Source organism: Pteropus vampyrus, unplaced genomic scaffold (assembly GCF_000151845.1).
Source record: "Pteropus vampyrus isolate Shadow unplaced genomic scaffold, Pvam_2.0 Scaffold434, whole genome shotgun sequence".
Taxonomy (NCBI): domain Eukaryota; kingdom Metazoa; phylum Chordata; class Mammalia; order Chiroptera; family Pteropodidae; genus Pteropus; species Pteropus vampyrus.
The window spans coordinates 1991218-2007227 of NW_011889215.1; the positions used below are offsets into that span (position 1 = coordinate 1991218).

Consider the following 16010-nt stretch of genomic DNA (forward strand, 5'->3'; position numbering starts at 1 on the left):
CCTGTATGCAAAAGGTTTCCGTAAAAGACATTTTCTGGTACTTTAAAAGGTAAGGTTTCCGTAAAAGACATTTTCTGGTACTTTAAAAGGTTGGCTTTGCTATTATTCGTGAATAAACTAAGTCTCTCATCTAATTCTTTTCTTTTCAATTGCTAATTTGCTGAGCAAACTCTTTTCATTCACTTTCTGTAAGTTAAATCTCAGTCACAGATCCCGCTTTACACTGTCAACACATCCTACTTAAATAGACATGTAGATCAGATGGGGGATGGGGGGGAGAGAGCTGTTCTGCCTCTTAGCTCACAGAAGTTATGGCAAATTAATCCAAAGGATAAGGTTTATTGTAAATGAAAGGGGTTTACTATATATATATTGCAAACTGTATGTATTTACTCTCTATATAGCATGACATTTCACTTGATACAACATATTACAGGTGTCTCTTTTTAAGCTATTTGTAGCTTGCCTTAAAGACTAGATAGTGATATGCTAGCAACAGCATTTGACGTGATACAAATATTTCTGATGCCAAATAATGACAAAAGAACTTCTCACATTTCTGGTGAACTTTTTACTAGAGAATTTCAAAGCACTCGTCAGCATCTTACTTTCTATAACTGGATAAACACAGCACAAAAACTGGATGGTAACAGAACTCAAATGGACTAAATAAAAGGTGGATATTCAGGAAAATCAAATTTTAGTATCAGGATTATCAGTGACTTCTAAGAACCCACAATTTATCCACATTAGAAAACATGCCCCGTGCAATGTGCAGAATGAAAGGAAATTATTTTGGAAGAGTTCCATATAATAAGATTTTAAAATATAGGCATAGTCTCAAATGGTTAAAAAAAAATAATATAAACAAAAAATTGGTTAATATCTCAGCATTTAATAATATCTCAGCATTTAATATCTACAAAAATGTAAATTTAATAAACATGCTAAAACATGTCAATTGTATTTAGATTTAAAAATGTGCTGTCAATTTGAAATTGCATGTTCAACTCTGCATCAGGAGACAAGCCATTCTGATAAAGACTGCATGTAGCAGAGCAATAGCTCTTGTCCCTTCACTATTCCGCGCTACCCAACCCCCAAAAAAGACTGATTATAAGCATAGCATATTAATTTAAAAAGTGTTCCAATATAATAATTAAATATATCAAATGTAAACACTTTTTTCTCCTTTATTCTCTAAATTTGGCTAAATTAAATACTAAATACAAAACTCCTGCCAAACAGCAGTGATTCCTGCTGGATTGGTTCTTGCAGTCCCTGATAATCTAGACAATCTAGAAAGAGGCCATTCCCTCTTCTAAATATAAATTCAAGAGTTAGAACTGAAGTAAAAGCAATTAAAGCAAAAGGAAAACAGACAGAGACATCCTCAAACACATGCTCAATCACATCTGCAACTTTCATATCTCACAATGGCTGAATTTCATTCCAAGCAGATAATATAAAAAAAATTCAAGTAAAATGCTCAAGCAAGGATATTTCAATATAAGGGGGAAAGCAGCAGTTAGAATTTGAAAATTTACTCCATAATGAGATCAATATTAACTCTGGAACAAAGACACTGGGAAAGAGCGCTGACTTGTGGAGACAAAGGCCTGCCACACAGCAGGGAGACTGAGTTAACTCCATGACAAGCTGACGCCATTTTCCATCCTTCCAAATCTGTTTCTGCTTGACAAGCACAAGCTTGAGTCACTGCTTACGATAATGTGGCTTCAACAATAAACTTAAGGTATATTTTGACTTTTCCTCTGAAAAGTTAGTTGAAGAGGACACAAGTCACAGTTTTGTGTTCCAGGTGAAAAAGTACTATGGCCATATATATTTGCTTTAAAATTTCTGATTATGACAAACTTCACGTAAAAATCATTTTTAAATGGTCAACTTTTTAATTTACATATAACCATGTTATTTACATATAGATGACCCAATTTTTATTCAACTTTCTTCAAATAAAGTCTGTATTTTAACTGGTATGTAACTTACATACTTTTTATCAAAACATTAAATATCCTCTTATTCACAGGCAGTTTTGATGATAATAGTTTGTCTCCGCATTGAAAACTGAATATAGTTAAAACCTCAATGAATAACATAAAGATGAAGACCCAATGTTAGCATTCTGTCTAAGCCGCATCAGTTATTCAAGGAGTCAACTGCCTCACCTGCCTAAATTACAGCTGCAACAAAACATAAAGCAAATATGATTCTGAAGACCTTGAAAAAGAGCTCTGACTTACAAGGCATTAACTACTGCTTAATGTTGCTATTGATGTGAAATTCTTACATTGAGTTTTTTTCTTTTCAAAAAGCACTGATTTTTCTACTGATTTAATGTTAAAAAGGGATCTTAGTTCTTTAACCCTCAGAGAATTAGTATATTTAGGCAACTAACCAAAAATATCATCTTTGTCCACATTCTCCAAAGGGTTAAAATGTAGGAACTGTCTACAACCTGTTATATAAGGCACCCTATTCTACTTTCTTCTTAAAAGAAACTTTTTCTTTGGTTTCTTGTAATTTTTCAGTGAGTCTATCCTTCGTTTCTTCCATTTTCTCTGTGAGAAGCTCTTTTGTCTCTTCCATCCTGTCCTGCAGATACTCCTTAACCGGAGGTGGTGTTGACATGTAGCCACGACTACGTAAATACTTCACAGTGAAGGAGGTTCCCCCCAGAGTCACGGTGTACCGGGCAGGTGTTGCAATCTGAAGGAAAAAGCAAACAGGCAGATCGATACCTGATTATGACTACTGTCTTAAGCAAAAACAATATGAAATTACTTTACTGCTTCACAAGGCTAATGTAGTTACATCCTCTATGGTTCTCCCTCCTAACAAGGGGTGTGTGCATCTTCTGTACACTCGTTTTACAAATAGGACACTGATCCAGGATTACAGAACGTTCGCAGTGGCAGCACTGAAGTCCGTGACCGCATGCTAGAGAACCAGGCAGGGTGGATCCACTGGGAAATCAAAGAGGGCTTGGGACCACTACCAGCAACAAAGGTGCACAGGTCGTCTCTATTCTTTAAAACCCTGACACCCCACAGAACTATCAAGAACACTAGAACCAAACTACTTCAGATGGTGAGAGGCAAGCATGAGCCAAATGTTTCTTCTCTACTGAATCTGAATGTTTCACGTCCCATCTTTCTTTTGACTTTTCCAGGCCTTATGCTCTTTCCTCATTATAATAATCTGCCTTGGGTCTGGAATCCCAACCAGAACCTCTGCGAGGCCAACATGTGGTAAAATGGCACATGTGCTGCAGACAAAACAGGTTTAATTCTGACTTGATTTAAGAACTGAAACTAAATAGTAGACAATATGGTCAAAGATAATCACAAAGCAGAGAGTCTGCATCACGTTCTGAGGCTTTTGCATAAAAATTCATAGTTGTAACAGGTGTGCCAGATACCAAAACTCTCTGAAAGAGCTGTATGGCTCTCTATCCCTAATTTCCCTCTTCATTTTCTCTTGAACTTACTCTAACCAAGCTTTCACCCCTCTCCTTTCCACAAAAACTGCTCTCATCACAGAATAGAGGCCCCTGAGCAATAAGAACCACCTAAAATAGTTTTTCCAATCTACTCCTCGGTGTACTTCTTCCGTTTGGCTGCCAGGGCCCCCACTTCCCTGGTTTCCTTCCATCTCAGAGGCTGCCCATTCCTGTGATCCTTGCCGATTCCTCCTCATGTCACCTACCTCTGAACATGGTGAGACAGCATTCAGTGCCTGGACTCCACCTCCCTCCCTCCCTCAGCAGTCCTGTCCAGTTTCATGTCTGTAATGCCATCTATATATTGGTGATTCTTAAATTTAGACTTCCAGTCTCAGCCTTTTCCCTTGATTCCAGTATATATAACCACCTACTCATTTCTGCCTGCATGTCTAATAGAATCTCAAAATGTCATGTGTTCAAAACTAATTAACCTCTTGATGTTCAATGGTCCCACCCCAAACTTGCTCCTCTCAAATCAATGTGCACCTCAGGAAATGACAACTCTATTCTTCAGTTGCTCAGGCCCCAAACCTGTAAGATACTTTCAAAATATATCCAGAATCCACCTACTTCTTACTGCCTCTCCTGCTACCACCTTGTCTTAGCCGCTATCAGCTTGCACCCAAACTGCTGCAATGACCTCCTGGGCTTCTACCTTTGTCGTGTGAGACTATTTTCAATATAGCGGCCAAAGTGATTTTGTTAAAACAAATCATATATTCAAAACTCCCCAGTGACTTTCCATCTCCTCAGAGTCAGGCTGCCCTGATCTGGCCACTCTGTTGCCTGTGGCCCTTGCTCACTCACTCCAGGCACATTGATTCCTTGCCATTCCCATACACTCCAGGCATCCTGCAGCCTCAGGACCTTTGGGTTTCCCCTGCATGGAATGTTCTTCTCTCACACAGCTGCCTGATTAACTTTCTCACCTTCTTGCAACTCTCCCTCTGAAAAACAAACCAATACCAAATGACAACACAAACACCCCTCCATCACTGATTTATTCTTTCTTCTTAGCACTTACTGTCATCTAATTTGTATTTTTTTTAACTTTCCCTTCTTTGTCTCTCCAACTGCCCACTACCACAAGGGCAGGTATTTTGCACCATTTTATTTAATTACAGTATTCCCAGTACTTGGAATTGGCACTTGGCACATAGCAGGGGCTCAGCAAATTTTTGTCAGCTCAAACAATGGTATATTTCAAGGACAGAGTTATGAGTGTACCCTAGCTAATGCCACAAGGTCATACTCCTAAGTTTTTTTCCACCTTGCCACACCTCTCTTTGGGGCTTTGCCTTATTGAAGCAATAGATCTCAGTGTTTGTTTCTCTACTTGAAAAACTGTGTGTTACAGTAAATATCCAAGAGAATCCCCCTCCATATTTCCCACCTCACAGAGGAATGGTGAGCTAGAAGAAACACTGTTGACATGACAATCTACCTATGTGTATAGCTTCACATTTCAATTCCAACCCAACAAACATGCACTGAGCATTGATTTGCCTACAAAGCACAATACCAGGCATTCTGAAAATACAAAGAGAAAGAACACATGATTTTGAATTTCTGGGCACTCATAATCAAATAAAGAAAACAAATATTAAAAAATAAAAGTAACACAGAGACTGTGACATGAACTACATAAGAGCTACACAGATGCTATGGGAACATGAGATAAGAAGCAATTATAATTAGAGAAATGGTCTAAACCATCATCATAATAGTTTGATTAAAGGTAAATTATACCCGTTATAACTAGAAACTTGATAATTTATAAATTTAATAAGTTCTAATGTTGAAAAACTCAGTAATTAAGCTTTAGCCCTCTAGTTAAAATATAATAAAACAGGAAATCTCCCAAGATTTCAGAGGATTCTAATGAGGAAATCAGAATAAAACTTAACTTTTGAGTACTATTATAAAACCATAATTCTAAGTATTTTCATACAATAGAAGTAAAATAACATCTAGTTTCTAAATGCTTTCTGCTTGTTTTCTTTCTTAGGATGACGCCACAAAGGACCTCATAATTATGTCAGTTGAGAAAATGAGATTAATATGGCTAAATTCCACAATTTACAATGAGTCTTCTCTTCCAAAATAAAGACCAATAGGTGTAGAAACTATTCAGAAAGATGTACTGTCTAAAGCCAGAAAACAGTTATAATGACTATGAACTTTTAAAATGAAACATACATAACATCTAACAAGTGTAAGGTTTATCACATAAAACAATTTGAATTAAACTTTGCTATTTTACTTATTAAGAACATGAACTATTATAAACAAAATAAACGCTAAATTTCACTAACAAGTCAGGTGGCATGTGGATCTCTGAATAAGGAAAATTAATACACTATTAATAGGAAAAATGTTAGAGACAACTTCTACCCTGGAAATTCAAAAGTTTCACATGTGATCACAGCAGGTTATGAATGATCTACCTATTTTCAAAGCACTTCTTTCTAAAACATCATCTTTACACTTAAAAATTTTAACTTTAATCATTAGACATATAAGAGATGAAGTACAATAGTTTAAGTTACAAAAGAGAACTATTGGGGTTAACGCAGAGTTTTCCAGAGAACTGAGCAAATCATCAGTTAAGTGTGAGGAGCAATCCATTTATAATAGTACCTACCTTAAACAAGGCATATGCTGTTAGTGCATTTCCACTTTGGGAATTTTTCAGAATGTTTACTACGCTGTCAGGTAACCCAATAAGTTCTAGAAAAGGAACGACATTCACTCCTCTAAGAAAGAAACAGAAAGTAATTTATACATCTATATACACACACACACACATACACACACACAAACTTTTAGGGATAAATTTTTTCAAGACACTAAAACCAAATTTTGTTTAAAAGTCAATTCTGCATTATCAAGCACTTTAATTTCATTCTAAAAATACAATATGTATACAAACATCAGTGTCGTGTTGTATCTTACTGTGCAACTTCTGCTTCTGCATACAGACATCCGTAATTAGCATATTCAGAAAAACAGATGTGTTTATCAGAGCAAAATTAATAGTTATAACCTGAGAAAAAGATCGGAATCATTTACCTGATCATAGCTTCCTCAACTAAATACCACTTCCTTAGAATGCTCTAATTCAAACTTCAAGACCTAAGATTGTTACCTCTAATAATATGTCCAACTATACTATTATAAAAACAAGTGATATAACATTATTGTATTATTATGCAAGGAATAAATAATTCTATGGGTTTGATGAAAACTTCAATTATTCTAAAAGGATAATTCTATGCTATTATCAGACTTAAAATGCAGGTGAAGCAGCAATTACCATAAACTGCAACAAAAGACAGAAGGCAGAGCAAGTCTCTAATCTGAGCTGTTAAACCCTAATTTATTTTTAGTGTCCCCTTACTATCAACATTTTGTTAAGCTGACATATGCATGCACGTGCACACTTTACACGTACATGCTGTGTAGTTTTACAGATACTGTGATCTTTCACCTCTAAAAGGCTTGTTTTGTGCTTCTCCCACATAAACAATTATCACGCCCATGAAATTTAACATATACCATAGTATACAGTTAATAAATATGTTATTTAATATTAAAGTATCCTTAATTGTCCCAGTATATTCCGTAACGCTATCCAGTCATCTCTCTCTCGTCTCTTTTCCCCTAAAAATGCTCCCCTGAACTTCCTGTTGAGGGAGGCGGGATGTCTTTCTTGATATTGAGATGTTTGAAGCTTTCCGGTCTGTTGCATGGTAGACTGTCCCTCAAAATTTGGATTTGTCTGATTGTTTCCTCATATGATTAGATTCTGGTTAAATATTTTTCAACCAGAAAGCTGCACACTTGATTCTGTGTTCATTTCTCTGCACCAACAGGGGCCATATGATGTCAGTTGGTTCCATCACTGGTAAGTATGACTCTTAGTTAAGGTAAGGTCCACAGGTTGCTCACTGTAAACGTACTCTTTCTCTTTGTAATTCAGAAAGGGAATTGCCTGGATCCATCACTATTATGGTAGTTGCAAACTCCTGATTTATTTTTAATATTAAACAATAATTTGGTCAACTAAGGAAAAGTTTCCCTCTCTGTGACTTCACTATAATAATACTAAGAAACTAGGGACTACTCTCAGTAGATATGGCTCATCAGCGTAAAGGAAAATTACCTATTATCTACAAGAGGAAACCAGATAACTGAAGCAAACTTTAAAGAATTTAATGAAAACATCAATTACAAATCCAATCTGGTTTTTTCGATCTCTGTCAGTTCCTTTTAAAATCTTTCTTAGAATCCCATTAAAGCAAGACTTAGTACTATAAAGACTATTCTATGGATCTAATAAGTTACTATGTCCAGTAACATCCTACCACAACATGGTAATTATATCTTCTAGTACCAACACAAATATAAAAATATTTCATGAATTATTTCCTAATTCAGACTAAGCCCAATATATAAAATCTACATAGTTAACAGCAATCTTGAAGGGGGAAAAAAAGACATTCGACCAGACAAAATTGGTTGATTTTTTTAAAAATCTTTTTATAAAGATCAAACAGTAGTTACCTTTGTAAAATAAAGCAGCAAGCATCTGGCTCCACTTATTTCTAAAGCATTAATTTGATCGTTTTTTTAAAAATAACTTTCATTTTCTTTGGAATTGTTAAATATAAAGCATTAATGAGGGTCTGATTCAAACAGTAATATCCACTTTTTGTCACTTTTTATTCTGAACTTCCCACAGCCTGACAGAAATCTCTGCTTCACAAACTGCGAGCTTTATGGATGTTTCTACTGAAGCAGACACAAATAAGGACAAAGGTATATTCACAGTCTGGATAAAGTACAGTAAAAATCAGTCAGGATTTTGCCTCTGAGTGGATCTGTACCTTTAGGCCCAAAACACGAGACAACTAAACATAAGGACAAAATCATTATCATAGAACTACATTTGACCAGAGTACTTCTCATTAGAAGACATAAGATATCTGCAAGCTTTTGCCAAACAGAAGTGACAACAAAGCTTAGCTTAAAATAAAATCAGTTAGCATGCACAATTTAGATCTCCCCGAAATAAAATGTTTCAAAAACCTGAGATCTTTATCACTGAGTTAACTAAATAAAGAATGGCATTTTGCTTTATCGTGACTAGCAAGGCAATAACGCTAGTTGTCAGAGTGACTAAAACACTGGTCAGTAATGCAGTGTGACTTGAAATGCCCAATCTTCAAGTTACAAACTATTTTTCCTTCTTTCTTTTAATAGTAAGTAAGTAACAAGCAAGTAACAGAGAACTTTTTCAGCTAAAACTAAATAAAATAAATCCAGCCTCTTGTCAGTTGCATTGGGAAAAAACAATAACTGTATTTAATCAACTCCAATTTTACAATAAAATCATCTCATAATAAAAGATATACTGCCATTCGAACATATCCTAAATCCTTATTTTCTAATTATTACTTGTAATAAGGTCCTCACTTAGAACAAATTAAATTTCAATTTCTGAAGTATTAAGAATTTAATATAAAAAATATTAAGGACTGTTCTGGGAAGCAACATATCATACATAACACAAATTAGCTTTGAGATGCTATAACAGAACTAGACCAGTGGTCACAGCTGGGCAGTAGTAAAGGGTCTGGCAACTGAATTTGCATGCTGGCAAACAGCCAAAAGACAAGTTGTGATGGGGAAGGAATATGATTTTAAAGTGGACAGTCTTACCATCATGGTTACACACAAGCATTCTGCAGGAAAAGAGGAAGGATAAAACTGCATTCTGCAGGGGATGGCAGAATGTCACTACAACTACCTCAGATGTTAGATAGCACTGAAAAAATCTTAAGGATAATTAGTATCACTAGGTTATTTGGGGTCTGCTTTTTTAGTTATAGAACTCTTTAACGAAGGAAGTCAAGGAAAAGTAAAAGGAACAAAAGTACTCTTTTTAATAGTACAGATGAGACTCTCAATATTCAATTAATTAAAAACTTAGATCTCTCCTTCTAAGGCCAGGAGGCTGAATTCTTATCGAGGGCAACCTAAGGAAGGCAGAAGAAACAAGTATTATTCATGCCATCTTCCACAATACCAAACCAGAAAGATCCTCAATAGCTCAAAAGAGAAAATTTTAAATGTAAAAAGCCATTAATTAAAAGTAGAAAAAATGAATGTCTATAATAATTTTTATTCAAAATGGTGTATATGATTTCATGCTGTTAAAAAACTAAAGGCAGTTTTGAAGACTTCTATAAATATTGTACATGTCCACAAATGTCATATGTAAACAAAGAGATTATTCCATAAAGTATTCTATACAAGGACCTTCTGTGAAGAAAGGAACAATTCTTAAGGAAACTAATGATACATAATGAAGAAGAATATAATTTAATAACAGAAACAAGAGAGAGAAAAGATATGGAGAGAAACAGAACAGCATTAATTATACAAGGTTAAAACCTTTTAGAACTTTTGTAAAGAAACATCTCTAATCCCGTGTTTCCTGAGAGTAAGTACAATCTCTATTCCTTTATCTTTTAATTTAGTAAATAATAAGCTTTTTCTAAGAAGTGAGCTTCATATATAAAACTACCATATTTTATTAATACTTTAGTATCAAGCTAGAAAATGTAACCAAATGCTGAAAATCAGTGGACTTTTGTAAAGTATAAAATAAATCTAAACCCATTAGGAGAGTTTACCAAAATGTCCATGGTCTACATTGTGCTGTCTCATCTTCCTCAGGATAATAAGTTCACTGGGCTTGGTCACACCCAGACGACTACAAGAAAAGCCCACACAGCAGGTTCAAAGGAAAAGGCACAGGCTGGCACTTGCTAGGTTCTGCTAGAAGTAGAAACAGACTAGAAATCATTGGTAAGCTGTTTCTATGTGTGCTCCTGCTGCTCCTAGAACAGTATGAATAATATAACTTACCTTAAAAGAAAGGAACAGTATTTAACAAAAAAGATACATTTAGAATTCTATGTTTTACAATATCTGGAGGCTAGGCCTACCAAATTATCTTTTTTAAAAGTTTATTTTATTGTGGTAAGAACACCTGAGATCTACCCTTTTAACAAAATTTTAAGTGTACAACAAATTAATTATGATCAGAATAAAAAATATTACTTTGACACTTATCAGATAAGAGTAACATTAAAACATAATTCTGCAATTTCTTCAGTTTTGCATCTATAACAGATATTAGCCAGGCTTTGGTAAAAATATCTTAATTTCCCATTAAAATCATATATATGGAAAAATAATATATCTTTTTATTTGTGAATACTTTAAGAAATATGTCAGTACAGAACTTACGGTGCTTCCCAATTTCTAAATTTGATTTTATTTCTGTGCTCTCCTAAACGCTGACAGATGAACACAGTGATTAAGAGCATGGGCTTTGAAATAAGACTCTGAAGTTATTCTGGGAAAAACTAAATGATTTTGACTTATTCTTGCTTAATCTGTTTTCTCAATAAAATGGGACTATTAGTATTACCTGCTTCACAGAGTTGCTGTGACAAATAATACAGTTAAAAAAATTTAGAGTCTGAATACAATAAGCAAATACAATAAGCAAATGTTAGCTATGTTTAAAATGTAAAAAAGTTATGAAAAAGTCACCCTCTTTTAAGACAATAAAGCATTTAAAAAAACTTTTTAAGGCTTTCATTGGTACAATTAAGATTAACATTCTGATAAAACAAGGAAAGATGCTCAATCAAGCAAAAACTTACTTTATGGCTGCATAATAAAATGTTCCAAACCAAACACCAGAAGTTATTAGATGCACTGGAATCAAAACTTTTCCATATTGTCTAAATGTTTTCTTGAACCGTTGATAAAGACTAATCGATTTGTCTTGTAAAGGATCAGGTTCTTCCTTTTTTTCTGAAGGAGTTCCTGGAGATGTGGCATTGGATGACATAACCCTCTTGGACAAAATATCTTGCTCCCACTGTTTATGGTGAAGGACCCCAGGTTGGGGTAAATGAGGATCAAATGGCTTCCTTTCCTTTGCAGTGCATTGGACAGCAGATAAGCACAGCCATTGTTTTTGAGGGCCTTGTACCAAAACTACTCTGGATTCGGCTTTATATAGAAGTAATGGTCCCTTTATAATTTGACAGTGACCAAAGAGACCAGTTTTATATGGTTCCATGCATGTCCTATGTGCCAGTCGGAATACAGTCTTTGGTACATTCCATTGCATTTTGAAGAATGGTGATTGATGAATTTCAGCTTCTATAGAGATCGGATTTAAAAAATCAGATTATACAGATTTCCACTTTAAACCAATCCACTTAAAAATAAATCATTAATTATTAGGAAGTAAAAGACAGTCATTGCTACTAAATTCACGAAATTAATGTTAAGGTATATAGTTCTAATAAAAATGCAATTTTAAAATCTCATTAAAACACATCATTTAAATATGATAGAGTAACCGAGCCCAGGAGACATCATGGAGGGTAATGTTTTGAGACTATTTTATTATTACAAAAGAGATATTTGTAGGGCTTTGTTATTCTACAAGAAGCAGTGTAATATTACTGAAAAGTCATAAGATCTGGAAGCAAAGACCTGGGCCCTAACGTTTTGGGAACATAATTCCATGCAATTCCCTTTCAGAAACCAAGCCTAAGTCCACTAGTAAAACAAAGATCATTTCACAGGGTTGTTACAAGAATTATATGAAATTTCTGACGTAAAAGTGTTTTGTAAACTAATAATAACAAGCATCACATAAGTGTTAGTTGACATCTATATCATTTTATCCTAAGATGTCTTTAGACTAAATTACATAAAACTTTAAATCACGTATGTTATTGGCTGGTGAGAAGACAGATAAATTTGCCAGATAGCTCAAACACTTTGTCGGAAAGATAGTTATAATGTAATTTTAAAAGAATATAGACTTTAGAATAAGATGGACCCAAATGAGTTGACAGTGGTATTATTTTGAGCTAATTACTTGGCCTCTCTAGACATAAGTTTCCCCACTGTAAAACAGAATTATAGTATGCATTACTATACAGCAAATCAATTTCCTTCTCTCAGTATCAGGCGGTGCCACCTGACTCCAATCACCAACCCCATCCCACACTAGCTACCTTACTCCTTCTAATATGTTAAGATGGTCCTATTTTTTAAATTGTATACTAAATAAGAGTCAAGATATGAGTTAGCACTCCAGTAAATTAGCACGGCAATAAACACAGCTACTCCATTTTACATGAATATTTATTATTTAGGTATAAAATTGACTGTAATCATATAAAAATATCCATTAATGAACTATCCCCCTATAAAATTAATTCCCTGATTCATCTCTCTCTAATTAACAATTAATATCAGCTCCTCTCTGGCTCTCACAGATAATCCAAAAGCACAATGCAAATAAATTGGGAAATAAAACTGCAAATCTCTCAAATCAAATAGGTTCCCAAGAAGCCTTTAAAAGTGATTCTGGAGATTGCTACAGTCAAAAGGAAAGTCAATGTCAAGTAACAATCTGAAAAATCAGACCAGTTAACAACCAAAGAGAAAAATCTACAGAGTTAAAGACAGGTGCTTCAAATAAAGAATGATTTAAATATTAAATGACTAAGAAAGGCCACAGAGAAAAACGATTAAGCCCTTAACTATTTTCACAAAACTGACTTCTTTGTTGTGAAACTCTAAAATTGAGTAAAGGACCTATTATTGTACTCTTCTATAACCTATATCTTTATTTTTATCTATAAATGTATTCTATGCCTGCACCAAGGTGAAAATACCAGGTGGCTGTCTATTCTGAGTTAGTTCAGTTGAAATTATAGTCTAAAGTTTGTCAAATATAAAGTTTAGCTTCACTTTTCACACACACAAAAATTTCTTTCAAACTTTTCATTATGAATTTTTGGTCTCTATTTTAGCTGGATTTCTTTTGAGGCTTTTCTCCTGCACCATTACTTTTGAATGATTCCTGTCCATGGCTTTAGTGAGGGTCTTCGCTGAACTTAATAGACTTTCATTTTTCTTTTAAACCTATTTCCTTTACAGGGCAGTTCGGAAGTTGAAGCTGCCAGAAGTCTGACTGTCAGATAACTAGATTATTATGTATTTGTGTGTGTGAATAAATGAAAAAAGATTAAAACAAAAAGCTTCTTTCCAAGCTCCCAGTTTGTATCCTTTCTCCTGGTTTCGCCAACTACCTCCTCCCATTTTTAAAAATTATTTTTATCCCCTTCCACTTACTGCCTATTTTTAAGAACATCTTTACTGAGAGATATAATCCACATACTATATAATTCACAATTTAAGGTGTAGAATTTAACGATTTTTAGTATATTCACAGATGTGCAACCATCACCATGATCTAAGTTTAGAACATTTTCATCACCCCCAAAAGAAATCCCATATCCATTAGCAGTCATTCACCATTCCCTCACCCTCCCAGCTCCAGGCAACCACTAATCTACTTTTTGTCTCTCTTTATTTGTCTATTCTGTATATTTCATATAAATGGAATCATAGTATATGGCCTTTTGTGACTGGCTTCTTTTATTTAGAATGTCTTCAAGGGTCACCCCTGAATTACTACTTGGACTAAGATTTACCTTTGTTCCCTGAGAAACCTCTGGGCTAGTGGCTTCAAAACCAGGCTGAATCATAGGAGGTCAGGAATGTTTCTGGGGAGTGGAGGTGGTTCGAAAATACAGATTACTGGTCTCTATCTAGACCTAATAAACCAGAATCTCCTGTAGCCAGGTCATACCTGACAATATAAATTTGGGGATCATTTCTCTAGGTTAATTAGCCTCCTTGTGCCAGAGGCAGCTTGATACCAGATGTATCATCCTTCATCATCATCATCATAATGGTAAGATGTTTTTGAGCTCCCTACCATGTGACAAGGGCTCTGTAAACACTTTATATATATTAACTCACATTATTCTCATAACCCTATGAAGAAGGGACTACTGTCGACATTTTATTTATGAGGACACTGAAGCACAGACAGAATAAATAACTTGCCCAATGTCACTCAAATGGTGAGTGGAGGAGCTGGGGTTGAAATTAGTTTGATCCCAGGCTCATGCTGGGTCGCTAAGCTGTACCTCCATTTCTAGACGAGACAGTGCCAATTTTGAGTAGACCAAGACATATGGTGAAAGCTCCCTAAGGAAACATAGGACCCCAGAAATGAGTCTTAAATTTTAGATTAAATTAATATTGAATTATTTAAATTTAAATGGCAATATGTGGGCATTGGCTACCATATTTGGCAGTACAGCTCTGGACTCCAAAGGCAATCAATCACAATACTGATGATATATGCCATAGGACTCATTAGATTTCTAGACGCAATCCTACTTCAGATAAGTGCAAGTAAAAGTAGAGGGCAGGTAAAGACTGAGTAGTATCATAAATATTCATTCCAGAATATTCTGGAATGAATATTTATGATACAGGCTTCAGGAATAACAAAAACCAAGGCAACGTAGGAATTATCTTGTCTCACAGCTAGCACTTGTGCATGATAGCCTCAGCTCTCTGGCAGCTTCTGCTTCTGGATTTCAATAGTCTGTTCGTGTTTACAATTAAAGATACAAGTTTTTGGTTATTGGTCAATAATGGAGGTGCCATTCCTCATAAATCCTACCCAGATCAAATCTGCTACATCTGGACAGGTGGATGAGTGGACATGAAGAAGTTGTGAACTAACAGGCCCCTAAAATTTTTCTGATACAAGTGGAGAACCTGGAATGATGAACAACTTAATTTTGAATTGCTTCCCATCAAACACAGTAATTTCAGTAACAAATTTTTAAATCATGAGACTTAGCTTATTTCTTACACAAAATTACCTGTTATTTTCCTGCTCCAGCAGCATGAAATTTTCATACCTATAGACAGGGGCAGTGTTCTAAATTGCTTATTGCTTCAGTTATGGAAAAAAATGAAATACATCACTAGCTCCAAGTGAAGTGACAAGATTCCTCTCCCATTGTGGCTATCCTTTCACTTCAGAATTATGTCACTAAAGCCTTTAACACTGTAAGTGGCTGGAATATGATTAATGGTGCCTAATTCTAAATATAAAACCCTACCATGTATGTATGGCAGGGACATAATGAATAATTTCTAAGTAAAGTTTGATTCTCTCATGACTTAATTTCATGAGGCACTAGAATTTAACAATTGAGAGCTTAGAATCTGAGAGGTAAGATTGACTGGGTTCAAATCTTGAAAACACTATAAACTATGTAACCTTTGCACAAGTTAATTAGTCTCTCTGTGCCTTGATTTCCAATTTGTAAAATGAGGTTAATAATAGCACCTACTTCATATGGTTGTTGTGAGGATAAAGTAAGTTAGAAGCCTCTCATGTAGGAGACCTAAGGCAGAGAGAAGTAGGGTGAAGACACAGTGGTCAATAATAAATAAGGAAGCAGTGGAAACGGGAGAGAGGGAGAGCGGGAGAGCGGGAGAG

General features: G+C 35.0%; 1 protein-coding gene across 2 annotated transcripts in view; it reads right to left on the minus strand.

Moving 5' to 3' along the window:
* Positions 1 to 556: 556 nt before the first annotated feature.
* The window catches only part of FAM210A (family with sequence similarity 210 member A), a 33651-nt gene continuing 18197 nt past the window's right edge, over positions 557 to 16010 (minus strand). Inside the window, exons 2-5 of one of the 2 annotated variants that reach the window (XR_002777458.1) lie at positions 11269 to 11776; positions 6171 to 6282; positions 4334 to 4473; positions 2602 to 2730 (exon numbers count right to left, since the gene is read on the minus strand). Coding sequence is in view for 1 of the 2 variants with exons in the window: in XM_011381325.2 (XP_011379627.1) it covers positions 2497 to 2730; positions 6171 to 6282; positions 11269 to 11744 (822 nt within the window). In the remaining variant the exon portion in view is untranslated. Of the gene's footprint in view, positions 2731 to 4333; positions 4474 to 6170; positions 6283 to 11268; positions 11777 to 16010 lie in introns of both variants that reach the window. The other variant, XM_011381325.2, reaches the window with a different exon arrangement.